The sequence below is a fragment of the Hyalella azteca genome, unplaced genomic scaffold (genome assembly GCF_000764305.2).
Source record: "Hyalella azteca isolate HAZT.00-mixed unplaced genomic scaffold, Hazt_2.0.2 contig3173, whole genome shotgun sequence".
Taxonomy (NCBI): Eukaryota; Metazoa; Arthropoda; class Malacostraca; order Amphipoda; family Hyalellidae; genus Hyalella; species Hyalella azteca.
Window position 1 is genome coordinate 43,259 of NW_025933425.1, and position 17,308 is coordinate 60,566.

General features: G+C 39.0%; 2 protein-coding genes across 2 annotated transcripts; one reads left to right on the forward strand and one right to left on the reverse strand.

Annotated features, from left to right (window-relative positions):
* Positions 1-112: 112 nt before the first annotated feature.
* LOC108665666 (hexosaminidase D) lies at positions 113-4,354 on the reverse strand. The gene is made up of 2 exons (XM_047879498.1): positions 4,096-4,354; positions 113-3,391 (listed from the first exon to the last, which is right to left on the reverse strand). Exon 2 carries the CDS (start codon positions 2,937-2,939, stop codon positions 1,089-1,091), a length of 1,851 nt encoding a protein of 616 aa, XP_047735454.1. The 5' UTR covers positions 2,940-3,391; positions 4,096-4,354; the 3' UTR covers positions 113-1,088.
* An 8,219-nt stretch (positions 4,355-12,573) lies between these two features.
* On the forward strand, positions 12,574-14,836 carry LOC108665662 (zinc finger protein 883-like). The gene is made up of 2 exons (XM_018152437.2): positions 12,574-12,727; positions 13,034-14,836. Exons 1-2 carry the CDS (start codon positions 12,590-12,592, stop codon positions 14,834-14,836), a joined length of 1,941 nt encoding a protein of 646 aa, XP_018007926.1. The 5' UTR covers positions 12,574-12,589.
* The last annotated feature ends 2,472 nt before the right edge of the window (positions 14,837-17,308 follow it).

The window sequence follows — 17,308 nt, forward strand, 5'->3', positions numbered from 1 at the left end:
ATGACAGAGATCAAATTGAGAGATACTTTTGACTCAAGTCTTAAAGATAACTATTAAAATAATTAGCTGAGTATCATTAAAGAGTTTTGCTAATGAACGACGGCATCTCAACACATCGGCTGCAATATTTCATCGCATTGAGAATGTTTTGAGGCAGATTTTCTCTTGTCCATATGTATTCCTGGAGCAACTTACATAGGAACCAGAAATTATTCTATCGTATGATGCATTTGCTCCACGATGTTCATTAATTATCAGTAAGCCTCCTGAGTGCACTCAACAAAAGAGTGAAGGTTTTGAAATTGATAGACATACTACGTAATTACTCGAAGTAAGAGTTCAGTTGGGCAGTGAGATTAAAGTATCGAGTATTGTACGCATAAATACAAGAGAATGATTATAAAAATCCGAGGTTACAAAGAGATATGTGAAAATAGAATAGTCAAATATATATGAGAAGACTAAAAAATTTCATCCAAATCATTGCCAAGTGCGTTCACCGTCCTCTAATTTCGAACACTAAGTTCTAGATTGAGTTGAAAGCTTGATGATCTATAATTCTATATGATAATAAAACTTGCAGGCAAATACAAAACATAACTGATAATAATTAATACAAACTGACTAGATCTATGCACGTTACTGAACAGATATTGATGGCCAAAGTAGATGGAAAAACTGCCACACATACAGCATTTAACAATATTTTCGTAGGGGAAAAAATAAATTAACACACACTATAAACAACTTTGCGCGCCAGATATTCAATGAACGCAGTAACTCGTACACTAAGATTTTGTAAAGAGTGCAAAAATCTAGTGTCATCATCAAATTGAAAATGTGCGCTTACTAAACAATTAATAAAGATGAGCCACAATTGTCACACGGTGTCATTAATTCCCGAGTTTAAAGTACCTTAAAACAATTCATTACACGGTGCAAGATGTAAGCTAAAGCTCGTCTCGCCGAAAAGTTGAAGCAGATGCTATCCAATTCTTTGGTGAAATTATTTTGAGATGAAGTCATGGTAAAGCTACGGAAAGGGAAAATGAAAAAAGACTAGAACTTGTTCCGATCTATGTGAGCCACTAGAGTTCTTTTTCGTGGCTCACCTCTAATGGACGTCGCGGCCAATGAGTTATGGACAGAAGACGCAGACATGTTTTGTGCAAAGTGCTGAGTTCATTGAGCAATTTGAGTAGGTTTTGCTCTATCCATTCATGCACTGTATACTCATCATAAACTTCAGCTAAAACTTTTTCAGCATCAACTTTGAGTTTGCGAACCTCAAACAGCAGCATAGCCAAGTCTTGGAGTCCTTGCTCAACGTGCTGCGGACTTGCAAAGTTATGCTGGATGTTGTACTCGGAAACCCAGCCTTTAACATGTGGGTTTGCGTACATTTTAGCGACATCTTTATGAAGAATATGGAGGCGTTGAGCAATCTCATAGAAATTGCTACCTGGGAAATTGCACTTGTTTACGAAATCGAGGTACTTCAGATCCAAGTTGAGATAAGAGTTACAGTTGAGAGCCTGGCCGACTTTGCTAAGGGCTGTGTGGTCCGCCTGCCTCTGCGTCACGTACATGAGGTTGACCGCCAGAGAAGGGATTGCCTGTGGCAACAATTCGCACAACACCGAGAAATGATCGAACCGTTGCCAGCCCGTCAATGTGATGCCACGGAACGGGATAACGCTCTTGTACATGTCCACTAGCTCCATCCACTCTTTGTGGTTGTTGAGACGCTCACTAATATTGGTGATGAAGGAGTCGGGGTTGGAGGCACCTTTGAAAGCGCTTGCTATCCAAACACCCGCGAAAGACTCAATGTATTTTTCCCAAACGTCCATCCTCAGGTCAGCCATGATCCCTGGATCATATTTCCACACCATGATCTCCACATACTCTTTTATGCCGGACTTTTTTATGGTGCTTGCAGCGGCCTTACGAATCTCGTCATCCCAAATGATAGGCTGGATGTCGTACACGTCTTTTACATACTTGGCTATCTTTCCGATGTGATAGAGGAACATTTCACTCTTGCCATAGTCATTGGCTACCATGAAAGCCTGGCACCTCATACACTCGCCCATGTTGAAGACTTCATCAGCGCCGATATGCAGCCAGTTCAGGCCAGGATGAAGCTCAGTTATTTGATCAATGATAGATTTGATTAAAGGTATTGTTCTGTTGTTTGTTGGGCAGATAACCTGGGGATAGTTTGGAACCTCCCTCATATCTTGGAATTCCTTCAGTTTTAGCAAACTCTCCATGTGTCCAATTGACTGAATTATAGGAATCACTTCCATGTGCAGTCCCCTAGCAATGGCGAGAATTTCCGAAATTTCTTTACGGGTATAAGCATTACGCGCAGCAAGAGATGCGAGAGGACCCCAGTATGGAAAAGAGTCTTCATACTCTATAAGGAGGCCAGTGGCGCCCATCTCCTTCATATACGGGATCAGAACTCGTAGATAGCTTATTTTAGGTGGCGCTCCTTTCAAATCCAAATGAACAAGTTTGTGACTCAGTTGATTGTCAAAAATGGCGTTGTTTTTAATGACTTCTTTCTGTAAGGATTGCGCGCGTTCGCGATGCTTTCGATCCCAAGCAGAGGCATAGTTTTTTCCCAATATAATACCGACAGGTTCACGACCAAGAGTATTGTGGCTGGCATGCTGTTTTGAGCTCTGAACCTCTTTTGTTTTGTTGACATTGGCTAGTAGTCTTGCTTCAAAAGCCTTGTGACGACTACCGTGCCGTTCGTTCATTGTTTCCTGACTTCCTTCATTGAGAGAGCTGTGATCATTTTCACTAAGGGCTGGCTTTGGAGAGCTAACTGAACTGCTAGTTATGAATAGTGCCACAACAAGAGCACAAGCTCCGATGCCAAAGAGTATGAGCAGTCCACGCCTCTTTGCACGCAAAAAACTCATGTTGGCAACCACAAATTGATCTAGTGTGGAACACTACCTATATCACCTCAGCAGGTGCACATCTAAACACTGTTGTGTGTCCCATCCAGGAAGTTGCACAATTTTGCAAAAATGTCAATACATTAAACTTGAAGAACATGAAATAAAAGTATATATTAAATTGTTACAAAGCAACAAATTGTACATAGATAAAGGCCTAATTTGCACTGCAAAAATCATTTACTAAATTACCTTCTAAGATCCTTGATACTCAGTAACTAAGAGAAATCCTTTGATTCACCGTTGCATTAGAACCTATAAACAAAGCAATTATGAGAAATAAAAGACATGAATGCAGATTGGGTACCCAAAACTTGCACTCTCAGGTTTGGGAGATGTCCTTTCTGGAGTAAGGATTAATTAAGGAGCTGAAGCCTTAGCCCTGAAGAGGACTATCCCATGGTCAACCATGCCTGAAATATAAAATTATATTAGAATGGGAATTGATATGATTACTATCTTACCCACTAATATATCATATTGGAGCCCTCATTATTCAGGCATGTATTTTATTGGAACCTCAGTATTAAAATTTTTCAAGAAAATTCAAATTCTACAATTTAATTTGCAGATTTATTAAAAAAGATTCATGTGAAAAGTGAGGTATACAATAGAAAAAATGTGTGCAAGCATGGGAAAATGCCAGCTAAAATGCATTTTTAAAATAATTTTTTAGAGAAATTAAACAAGGGTCAAAGCAACATGTAAAATGGTCTGCAGGCATGAGAATCTTTAGAGGTGGTTTCTGCCCACTTCCCAATTTTGGTTGGCAATTCTGTCAGACAGAATAACTGTCAAGTAATATTCATTTTGTATTAACATTTAGCAGGTAAAGTGAAGTCAGTTTGGGTGACAGACACATAGGCCACGTAGAAAATTTTTTGTTGCCTTTCCACAAGTTCATTTTTGAGTCCTATATATAGTCCTATAAGTATCTTGGATACCAGCATTATCATGCATAAGAAATTGATAGAAATATTGAGTAGATGAGGAAATTAAAAATGAACTGATTCTAAAAAATCTCTGGCTTGCCACTTTTGCAACAATAAATCTGGCACCTGCAAATCTCAATTTCATCATGGTCTAGGAAAGTTGAATAATATCTTACATACGGTACCTGCTAAACTGCTAAGGTGTATGAATGGGAAATTCCTTCTTACTACCAAGATTTAGCAGGACCAAAATGATATATTTCAATAATTTTGGAGTCTCATGTCTCAATTGTAAAGTTTTGGTAACAATTACCTTCAATGACACACAAGTTGCCACATGGCAGCTATTGCATTTAACTTTCTGCTTGTCAATAAAAACCATACAATACTAGTCAGAACCCAGAAGTATATACAATTTGAAGGGTTTGATTCCCAGTACCACATAATAATTATGAAGTAGTTTTAATTGTACTAGAAATTTTTTACTCTGTTTTATTTTCAAAATAGATCAATAATATTACAGGCTGAGAAAATAAACAAGTGCAGTGGCACATGGCAGAGTTAGCAGTATTGATAGTAGATAGGAGATTATTTTGTCACTTTTGATTTTGGCTTTTAATCTTTTACCACGTGATTTTTTGGGTCAAAAATTGCAAATTTTCCTTTTCTGGTTTTTAGTCTCGCCTTAAAGCTGACATTCTGACCTATCCAACGGTACCAAAATCATCCCTGTATGTTGATTTATGCCTTGATGACAGATAGCAAAAGGGTTAGGGGTGGGGGAGTTCTTCCACATTTAAGATTTGGTTGTAGCTTTTTTTCAATTTCGTCATAGTTTTGAAAATATTTTGAAAAAAGGACAGGAAAATTGAAAGGGTGGGGGAAAATCAAAAAATTTTCAAAAAATGCCCACTCCACCCACAAAAATTAGAATTTCGAAAAACAGCAAGGACCAATCGATAGATATGGTCCTTACGCATCAAATAATATGCGTCTCAATGTTGTAGCTTGAAAATCCTAGGAGGAGATAGATTTCTACAGTACCCCCTTTTTGGCCATTTTCTAAGAATTTCACGTTTTCTTTCATTTTTTAAAAAAATTCACACCAACAAAAAAGTCTTAGATTTATTTTTTACATATGTGTACCAAGTTTCAAAGTGATCTGTCTGTAAATAACTGAAATAAAATATCCACAAGAAATTGGAAATTTCCATTGGAAATTGGAAATTTTATTTTGGTTATTTACAGACAGATAACTTTGAAACTTGGTACACATATGTAAAAAATAAATCTAAGACTTTTTTGTTTGTGTGAAATTTTTGAAAAAAATGAAAGAAAACATGAAATTCTTTAAAAACAGGTGTTCTTCTAAAGGCGACTTGAAAGTCCAATTTGGCGGTAAAGGGTTAACAGCACAGGACACAGGTAGTCATGATGATAGTGGCAAAGCAGAGAGTTTTTTAGACTCTCCCTCAAGTTCATTTGTGAGTCCTATAGAGTATACCTAGTATAAGTAGACCTGTAAAGACAGTAAAGTATCCTGGATACCACATACCACCAGCAGTATCATACATAAGAAATTGATTTAAATCTTGGGTAAATGAGGAAACTAAAAATGAACTGATTCTAAAAAAGCTGTGGTTTACCACTATGGGCCCACAGCATTGGTCTAAGTTCTCCCTGAAAAATTAGAAAAAGCAGGACAATATTGTCCATGATTTTCAAAAATCACCCCTAAAACAATCATTTTGCAATAATTTTTAGAAAATTTTCAACAATTCTACAGATTAGCTCAGCTGGATTTGTGGAAAGCAGATTGCAGCATTGCCAGATGCCAGATTCCTTGCCTGTGCTGCAAAAGTGCCAAAGACAAACTGTCCAAAGTTCATCATTCATTTCATGATATTTCATACTACAAAACAAAAGTTCTCACAATTGAGTCAAAATTAAATACTAACATTAATTCTTCTTTCAAAAATTAGTCTAAACTTTCATTCAAATTAAATTAAGTACACTGGCAAATACATTTAGGTATATAATGAATAGCAAGATTATAAAGACAGATTTGAAAAAATTGACTGAAAAGAGAATGCATTAGTCAATAGTCTTAGTTATCAGGCAAGTGTCATTTGTCATATGCAAGACTACAAGTTATTTTTGCAGGGCTAGTCTAATTATACTATAGAGACTATTTTAGGCTACAGTCTGAGTCAGTGTCATGCACTGCATGATTTCTTATCAAACATTTCGTTTCAAAATGGGTTGAGCAATAGCCTCACTTCATGTCTTCATCTTCATGGACATGGAGCGAATAGAGCGATGAGCGATGTAGGTAGCCATGTTGATTGTTGCCCACCATCCCAGTGATCCCACGTGAGCAGAGAGCCGATACTATCATTAGTAATTACTATGAAGTGCAACTTGCAAGTGCTGCAGTGTAGCTGTGGTGTAGGTAGTGCATGGAACGGTGGAATCCAGGAATTGGTCGAAATAAAGCGGTCTAAGAATCGATTGGCAAAATACTCAGCTATATTCTTTTTAAAGCATTTTCTCATTTATGGAAAAATGCACTATTGTGCTCGCCATGTCTGTCTGTCTGTCTGTACGTCCGTGACCCGTCTGTCCGTCCGTCCGTGACCTGAAGTTTTGGTCGACGCGAAAATCAAAATGCGCTTTCTCAGTGTCAAAATGTCAGTGACCTACTGAGTTATATTTTTTCTTTATTTTGGCGATTTGTGGGAGCCCTAAAGACTTGTTCAATGTAGCCTCACGACAGAATGGAGTAGTTTAGTTCATTTAGTTGCCAGAGTGACTTTTGTTCTTACTTCGATTGGACAGATCACAACAAAATATCCGGCAGCCCCTTAGCCTTAGGCGGCCATTGTAATGATTGTATACGTGTATCCGTGCTCCGTAGCAGCGTCTTCTAGATATCGATCTGCAAAATATTTGTGTTTCGGTATAATTTTATGCGATACAAGTCAATTTGTAATCGATCAAAATTCATTTCAATGAGTTTTAGCAGTTCATGTTAAAGCACCTATGAACAAATATTTGCATTGTTCGATCCAAAAAGTGGGATGCAACGCTTAGCAACAAGCTACCTAGTTTAATTTCAAAACATTATTTCCTAATAATTTATCAGTATACTCTTACATGTCAGGGTAGTCACAGATTGCCAGCATCGATTCCAAGGTGGTAGACCATATACCACTCAGCTGCCACGGTAGGAGACCTTTGAAGCTTGGAAGCTCGCACGTGAGTGTGAGAAGCAAGGGAAACGGGTTTCTCGTCTATGCCAAACTTTCGACATATTTTCTCGATTTCGGCTGCTGACCAAGCTATATAAGTCTGATATTTATAGCTGCATTATCATCAGGACTTCTTCGGCTTTATCATACCGACTTCTTCGGCGGAATAAGACAGAGGTGAGTGTTAGCACAACCTCACGCTTACACGTCTCGAGTCAACCTCCTTCAATTTAGTGAGCTGGATCTTTTCGTTTCGCTCTGCTACGAGACGAATATAACATGAATTGTAAACCGGTTCTTGTTCATGTTAAAGTATCGTGATAAGAGTAGCCATTGTATGAGTATGACAAATCTTCAAAGGCATAATTCGTCTGAGTTTTGTGTACAAAACCAAGTAGAATTTACAAAAAAAATTATTTGCTAATGCGTAAACGGAGAACCCCACCTTGTGAGCCACGTTTGAGATAACGGGCGTATGATGATTGTCTTAGAGCAGTGGTTCCCAACGTGGGTGATATCGCCCCCTAGGGGCGGTGGAAAGATTTTGGGGGGCGGTAAGGAAGAAGAAGGCATTAGGGGGCGGTAGTCCGAAGTCGGAAGTTCGAACGTTTGTTTGACGATTTGTACACAACACGTGCAGCACATGAATCCCAGCGATGGTTTTTTCACACGGATGTGTTTTTTTTTAGCCTCTCCTGGGTTTACGTCTCGGACAAATTAACGGCCGGACTCACGGTCAATTTCCAAATTCAATGATCAAGGAATATCTTTCAAACTAATGAACTTAACTCGATGAAACTTTGTACACGTATTCATTGGGATCTAACGGTAATGTAAAGCTCGTGAAAATTTTTTGAATTTTGCCTTCAATTGCTTTTGCCAAAGTTATGTGACAATACGGGCCGAATTTCACAGTGATCAAGGAATTTCTTCCAAACTACTGAACAGATGCGAACGAAATTTTGAATTTACAGTCCTAACTACCGAACGGTGATGTTTAGATCGTGAAATTTTTTCGATTGTGCCTTCGTTCGCGAGTTTCATTCGTGATTTAAACAGCAATACGTGCTTAAATTCGCAGTAATCAAGAAATTTCTTCCAAGCTACTGAAAAGGTTTGAACGAAATTTAGTGTTTTAATACCTAACCGCAGCAACGGTGATGTTTAGCTCGTTACAATTTTTTCGTTTTGCCTTCATTTGCGAGTTATACGGCTATGCGTGTGAGCCAATAAGGAAGTGTGAAAACAAGAATGACGGTGAAATGAAAAAAAAAAATTCGCTAACGAAGGTAAAATAATTTCTTTTAATATAAAAAACACCATTTGGTAGTTAGGAATGTATATTCAAAATTTCGTTCAAATCTGTTCGGTAGTTTGGAAGAAATTCTTTGATCACTGCGAATTTCGGCCTGTATCGCAATATAACTCACGAATGAAGGTAATATTTAAAAAATTTTCGCATGCTAAACATCACCTTTAAGTTCTGATGAATACATGTTCCAAATTTCATTGAGCTGCGTTCATTAGTTTGGGAGATATTACTTGATAATTGAATTTGGAGATTGGTCGTGAGACCGGCCACGAGTCCGGGCAGTAAATTTGCCCGAGACGTCCTAGGTTTCTAGTGCTGTAACAGTTAAAACAGATAAAAAACATATTGGTTCACTAAATGGGGTTCTATTTGTGAAATACACGTTTGTGTTTAACCTTAATCTTTTAAAATTGCAGCGTACTAAATTTAATAGAAAAAGACGCATGATTTTATTTGTGTCTGTTGGGGGCGCCAGCCTGAAAAAGGTTGGGAACCACTGACCTATAGACAAAAGAAACATTAACTAAAATCATTTCCAAAGTGCGACGAGGAGTAATATTACATAATAGAATCACAGTAATAAAACTTTTTACCTTTTGCCAACCTTATTACATGAGATATATATATCCTAATTGACTTTTTACAGAACATAGCTGGAAGGTGTCCAGCTTGCTCACACAAGATGGTGTGAGCTTATTTACGAAAAAACAGTAATCTATTTTGATTATCGCATTATAATCTAAGTCCTTTGACAAAATATGTCAAAGATTGGCTACGCATTACTTAGACTAAAGTTGAATACATTGAGTTTATCCAGAAACAAAGCATTGCTCTTCAAGAAAAACAGTTCATAAAACATGGGTTCCGTCACACCAGCTTGTGTGCCTATAATTGGTTAGATGTGAAGCTTGTAAGCAATAGAATAGTCCATGTATTCTCGTTTGAATGTGTATAACCGTATTATTATGGAATTAACTGTGTAAGCATAGGCCAGTGGTGGCAAAGTACTACTGTAATTTTACTGCCGGATCTTCAATTGAAAGAAAAGCTTCTTTCCTTCTTATGTCGATAAGTCTAAGATATTAATATCTCTAACGATTTCACCATTTTCGTCATCAGAAATATTTGTACCAAAAAATAGGCAACAATATCGGTATCAAAAATCATTAATTTTAACAAGAATATTACCATCAATGTAGCTGCTAGATTCACCATTACTATCGCTACAAATATATTATTTTATACCATTGATTTAAAGTTACTCTTTATGGACCAGAAAAAAAATTTTTTTCGCCTTCATTCTTCATTAATTATTTACCGTACCGTATGTTTACACTTATTTCAATTTATGAGCCGTCAAAGTTGAAATACACTGGAATTTTCTGTAACTGTATATAGTGATTTCATGAACATTTGATATCCAGTGAAAATCAATTCAAATTCTAATAATTTTTTCATAATTTCCAATAAATGAACATGAAGTTCAACAGTCATCGTAAACTGTTGAGCTCTGAACGCTTGAGTGAAGTCGACAGGCCTACCCCACATAATGGCTACAAATCAACGGTCACAGTATCAACACCTGACTGTGATCTGCCACTGTTGAAACCAAAACAAGAGTTCATAATCAAAGAAGAGGAAGAAGACTCTGATCTAGTTAACGGGGATACTGAGTTCAAGCTTTATATGGCGCGACAAGGTGAGTTTATTCTATGCTTTTTCCACAGTGGCTCTATATGAACAATATGACCCGTTCATTTTTCTGAACACAGAACATATTTGGTGACAGGCTTTCCTCTTATTCATTTGTAAGGCCTAATTTCATCGACATGACGACTGGCATTCATATTAAATCGTTTTTGACTGAATTTACTCATATCTCATGACATAGAATTTCTGTGAATTTTACGGTAAATTCTACCAATGTTGAAAAAATAATCTTCTAGGTAATAAATTATTGTAGTCATATCTTTTTAAAGGAGATGTTAGAGATCTTCTATGAATTCATGATATTGATGCAATAGGCTCTGTCAGTTAAGACTACAGGTAATTTGAACTGTGACAATGCTCTAAACCGGCATAAAATTGAGATTTGGTTTCATGTGAGCCATTATTCCAAGTATTTATTTAGCCTCACTCAAACAACCGCTAGAATGTAACTGCTTTTGGTCTAGATGAGCTGCCAATTGAACCAACTCGGAGTTGTAATTTTTCACGGAGATTGAGTTGAAAGAAGACCCATACATGAACGGTATCCTGTCTAATTATCCTTATATAGACTGATTAAACTCGTCGAAAATAATGATCGATCAATATCTTGTTGATGAGAAAAAGGCTTATTGGAAAATTTTTTCCCTTCTGTTGCTTATGGAAAATTATATTTTCAGACGGAAAACGAGGTATAGAGGCCGCGGCCGGGGACGAGGTCGTGGCAAGAGTCGCGGTCGCTCATCTCACATGAAGCTGAGCGTCAAGAACGAGCCCGCGGTGCAGTTTGAAGGCTGGCAAGAGACGGATGGACAACTTGACAGAGTCGAAATGACCATCAACTCCTCACCACCAGCCCAGCAATTGTGCGTTCATTGCTTAGGCTTCTTTGACTACCTATCAGTGATTCTCGCTACCTTGCTGCTGTTGATCGTTTCTAGATCTAAATTGGACGAAACGAGCGACAGTTTTGAATCTCCCTGTTGCTTCTATAGTTCTTAATTAATTCAACGGTAAATGTCGACAGTTATGAAGTACGTGATGTGCACGCTGCAACAAAATTGAGTCGGTCAAGGTAAAATTTCTCGCCCGATAGTTTCTTCACACCCAAATCAAATCTGAATGGAGATATGGGCTCATCTGGTGCCTTTGCACTCATTATTTCATCTTATTAAAATGTAGGTATTGATGAATTTCAGACGAAGTCATCGATACCACCCTACCTGCAAGTCCAAGTGCAGTAATATATCCTAACTCGTACTACTTCTGTGTTATAATATAACACAATCACTGACTGAAGCAACTTTTCGTGCAGGTTCAAGTCACGGGTGCGGAGAGGCAACTATCCTCTGCATCGGCTGATCAGCTTCATTTATTTGCTAACTGCAGTGGTCAGTACTTGCCTGTGTAATGTATGTATTCTGAATTCGTCTCTCCGGGGTGCTAAAGAAATAATCAATATCCATGAATTATTGTATTCCTCTCATGGGGTAATGAATATTCACGTGGTACAGATATATACGGTTGTCTGAAATATGATATGTGTAAATGGGAGATTGTGACATCGTCGATACGTCTCTTTTGAAATTTATTGTTGAAGTCATAAAAAACCCGTCCTTCTCATCCGGCTTGCATATCAAAACGGAAATACGTACGAATTTTTGATGTATTAAGGTAGGAGGAAACGTTTTGTGGCTCGACGACACCACAGACTTTACCTTCTTCTTCTTTGAATTGGAGAAATGTTTGATTATAATGCATGAATACTGTTGTACATTTTTAATTGAATTAATATTTTGAAGATGATGGTGACGAGGCTGGTGATACCGAAGACGATGCAGATGATGATGAGGACGAAGGTAAGAACGAGAACAGCCGACAGCGTCGTACTCGACTGCCTCGACGTGTTCGATGAGTCGGACGCAACCGGCTTGAGAGCATCCAATGAGACCGTGAGTACTACTTAAATGCACTGTAACGGGACGCTGGGTGACTTGTACTCCTTAGATGCACTGTAACGGGACGCTGGGTGACTTGTACTCCTTAAATGCACTGTAACGGGACGCTGGGTGACTTGTACTCCTTAGATGCACTGTAACGGGACGCTGGGTGACTTTTACTCCTTAGATGCACTGTAACGGGACGCTGGGTGACTTTTACTCCTTAAATGCACTGTAACGGGACGCTGGGTGGCGTACATTCCCTTAGAGTACTTAAACGCATGTACTTTGCTCCCTTTCAGATCCTCTCTGGTAACACGTACTTGGGTTTTGATTAGGAAGCGCACGAGCTTTCTCACTGTGTTGTTCGTTCCCTTTGCTTCTCCTTTTTCTCTTCGTTTCCTATCTGAGTATTTGTCAGGTAGATTATTCAGTTTTTGGTTTACAGGACGACTGTTTGGACAGTTCTATGACCGCAGCAACGATGTTCGCTGCCATCCTCCCATCAGGCCACGAGACCGGCGAGACGTGCTGGCAACGCTACCTTTGCTATTACTGTAACAGCGCTGCCAAACGCTTCAGCAGCATGCAGCAACATATCATTGAAGTGAGCTGTTTTCCTCTTACTTTGACATTTTCCTCTTAGTCTTTCTTCAAAACAGTCTTTCTCCGAAGGAAATAGCTATCATTTAAAAATTTGTTAGCAACATTTTTAGGGTGAATTAACTATAGGAGTTATTGTCAATTTATCCATATTGATGCAAATTTGGTGACGAAAGAGACGTGAAATTTTTTGGTAAATCTTGTGGGTCTGTTACATATCTGTTCCTATAGATTCGATTGATTCATTGAAGGCTAATTAGCGCTAAGCTTTATGCAATTAGTAACCCATTATTGTTTCTCTTGTACCTAGAATCATCAAGAACGTCTCTACGAATGCGAGCTGTGCTTCCAAACCGTTTACTCCGGAGATGCATCAGGGGATACGCAAGGCCTCGTTTTCCAGAAGCGATCTGACCTCATCCTACATTTGGAAGAACATTTATCGAATGGAGAACGCCGGTACACCTGCGGTTCGTGCAACAAACGCTTCTGTTTAGCGCGCCAAATTCGTCAGCATAAACGTCATCATCTGGCCAAGTCCGTGATGTGTCCTCACTGCCCCAGGAGGTTCAGGAGCGAGGTGGCTCTCCAAGAACACATCTATAATCACACGGGATGTCGCCCTTTCAGATGTTTCCATTGTAAGAAGAGATTTTCGTCGAGGTATACCCTTAAAGTGCACAACAAAACACATCTCGTCCGAGAAAGAAATCACAGGTGCATTGTGTGCAGGAAAGAGTTTTTATCGTACCATCATCTCGTGGAGCACATGCATGTGCATGAGGACAGTAAAAACTTTCCCTGCGATGTCTGTGGAAAAGCTTTTGCTACAGTCAGAAGTCTTGAACTCCACAAAGTTATTCATACTGGCGTTAAAAATTATTCTTGTAAACTATGTAATAAAATGTTTGCTCGTAAAGGCGAAGTCGAAGACCATGAGAGAATACATACCGGAGAAAAACCCTTTCAGTGTGAAATTTGCGGAGCAACTTTCAGCCAGAGAAGTAATTTACAAAGCCACAAGCGTGCAACTCATCTCAAAGAAAAGAAGCATCAGTGTCCTGATTGTGATAAGGCTTTTAAAAGAAGAAGGTTGTTAGTCTGTCATCAAATGAGTGTTCACACAGGTGAACGACCCTACAAATGTGAAATTTGTAGTGCTGCATTTGTTTATCCAGAACATTTTAAGAAGCACCTCCGAATTCACACTGGTGAAAAACCCTTCAAATGCGAAATTTGTGGTAAAGCATTTAACTCGCGGGATAACCGAAACGCGCACAAGTTCATTCATTCAGAACGTAAGCCTTACGAGTGCACCTTATGTAACACAGGCTTCATGCGCAAGCCCATGCTCATGACGCACCTCTTGCAGCATGACCAAAATTTGTCTCAGCCCAAGTCTTGTGTTCGTGTGAACCCTCCAAGCGTGGCTGATGAACCTTGGTCACAAAATCATTCCATGGCAACCGATGAGAACGAATTTTATGAAAGCTCTGAATCACTCAAAATTGTCCCTGAAGAACTCGAAGGTGAAGTTCAGCTAGTGAATAATGAAGAAGTTGAGGTTGTGTCTAGGCCTCTGCATATCATCCAGACCGATGGCTTGCCGCGCTATCTCATCCAGAGCTCAGACCGAAGTTCCTTCCTGGCTTCTATTCAAGGCCAGGTGCTGAAAGTCCGTCCTGAAGCCTTCCATGTCAAGTGCGACGGAGTGCACTATGAGTTGAGTGACAACGCTCCTGAGGCAGAGGATGTCGAATCTCCCACAGCAAATCCACTCGGCGTCCAGACGAGCACTTTTCAACTCCAGCTTGATGACGAGGACGATCTTGACCAAGATGAACTCAAGTTGCAAAACGTAAGAACCGTTGGCGGGGAAATTCAAGGTATAAGTTGCGTGTCAGGTGTTGTAGGGTCTCAACACGGACACGACAATGATTTGTTATCGTGCGGCACCTCGCAAGAAGACAACAACGCCCTGTTATCTCGGTCGTTCCAGTTCGATGGGCCCATCAAAGTTTACACCACACAAGGAGTCGTCACAGTTCCAGGAGGCAAGCAGAGGCGTGTTGCGTCCAACAGGACCATGTGGAACGAAGCTAATACTGAATAACAATGTACATATATACTAGTTGTTTCTATTAAATTAGAATCGATTTCCGTGTCGTCAGGTAATGAAGCCTGCAACTTAATTCCTGCACAATTGTTACACGCCTTATTTCAGGTAAAATTTGTTTCTAACATTCATTTTGTTTGCCAGGATGAAATCCTCCCGAAATCAGTCATATCTTCATTAGCCTTCGTAAGGTTTGTTTTGCACATAAACTATTTTTTGTGAAGCCTGTATAAGAATAATAAATTTCGGTTGACCTGTTAGACAACGAAAGCATAAACCTAGCGATGAAGTTTTGACAAATTCACATTTCTCGATAGCAGTGTAGTTAGGCAGAAGTTCTTCATTTATGCAGGTTTGATTGAAGACCACAGCATGCTTTTTATTAACAATTTTTTTCAATAAGCCGAACGAAATTACTTACTGGCGTTGAGAGATCGAAAAGCAGGTTACCAAATGACATTTTACTGGAATACGGCGTTTCCAATGTCTTGACGAATCCGGTGGTTTGCAAATTGATAGCTGGAGACTCGTCCTTGATGATGAGAGCCTCTGCTTGTTGTATCAGGGCACCGCATGATGAAGCTGGTGCAGGCGTTGTGATGGTTTCGCTATGAGCCTCCTGCATTTTACATGGATCATTTTTCATGATTAAATTCTTAATTTTCTGTTTTTTTAGTAAATTAGGAGTCATTTATTTGGTCAATTACTTTTGTGCAGGTGATCTTATTTTGCACAATTCAATTAAGGACTCTTTCATTTGTCTAATAACTGATGTTCATCTGGTTTTGATTGTAAATTCAGGTAACGCAGTCTTTTGATGTGGATTCGGTTTTGACGTGCTCGAAAATTTGATTTTTCAGTGTCAATAGTTTTGTTCGCATAACCGTTGTTGACAAGAATTTGCTTGTAGGTCCGAAGTGCAATTGTAAAGTCACGAGCGGTTGTAAAAGTTTTGAACGCTCGATGTACTTGGGCACGTATATTTGGTGCTGATTTTGTAGCGCCGGAGATATTACTTTATTCGTTCAGGACCTTTCCGACGTCTGTAGGTTGCCGATAAACTTTGGTGAACGAATTATTATCATCTTGCATCAGTATGTCCAGGAAATGTAACGTGTGGTGTGACTTTGAATGTAACGTCAAAACAATTGAGTTCTAAAGCTACGCGCAGCTCCATCATGCGATCTTCGTCTCGAACGATGACGATGAGGTCGTCAACATGGACAGTAAAGGTCGGGTTTATTCTGTGCATCTATATATAACAACACTCGGTTTTTGGGCTCGCACATGTAGAATTCGGCGAATGTTGGACCATGAGTACTGCCCTTGGCTACACCGTTAATTTGCTGGTATATTCTGTTGTCTGGTGTCCGGAAAGGCAAATCTTAAGTACGTACATAGGCGGAGGAGATCACGTAGGATATTTTGATGGATTGATTTTGCCGGCAAAGTTTCATTAGAGTCGGCATGTTTGACTATTATTTCTAAAGTTTGTTCGGTTGGGACGTTCGTGAATAAACTATTGACGCTAAGTGAAGTGAGCAGACCAGAGGGGCGCCGATTGCGAAGTTTCGCCAAGAAGTCTCTAGATCTAAGCGAAAATTTCTTCAGGATATACGGTTTTATTATAGCATCCATTTCTTGGCCTGTCTTGGAGATTGAAGAGGTAGCGTGAGCACTTATGGACCGGAGGAGATTGTTCCTGTTTGTGATTTTTAACATTTCCGTAGAGATAACCTGGCGAACAACTCCCAACAATCGAGGTTAGTTTTCTTGCGCCGGCGGTCTTTTTTAATTGGTTGGTTCTTGTTTGAAGTTGTCCTGTAATATTTCACTTATTACTGAAATATAGTCAATTTTGTCCAAGATGATGAAGATGTTGCAGCTTTCCTTATTACAATTTTGTACTTATTTCTTAATTATATTGATGCCAGGCGTAGAGCTGTGGAATTGGGACTGGGGAGGTCGATGATGGAGCTGTATTTATTTTCTATGTATTTATCATATATTTCTCGATATATGCCTAATATCTTCTTCAAATATATACAATTTTTATCTTTATTTACCTATACTGGTGAGGATTCAATCAATTAGGTTCCAGACTGTTTCTTCGTTCACGCGATCGTTGGCGAGGTTTCAACCTTGTCACTGCAGGCTCCTATCTCAACAAACTCCTAATTTCCGTGATCTTCGTAGATCACATGGTTTTAGCCATATTTTGTTGGCAATTCCTTTTGTATAATGTAAATATATTCCCTTAGTCGCCTACACGGCAGTTGATTTAGCGGCGTCTACCCTTGCCACGCAAAGTGAATTTAGTCGTCTGTATTATGTTGCGCTCTAATGCATATGGCTGTCAAGTACAAATTTAAAGGTTTTTTACACATTACTGTTAACTTGAATGTGCAGACACTATGATAAATTAATATAAAACATTATTGTATGATAATTATATAAATTATAGGACTT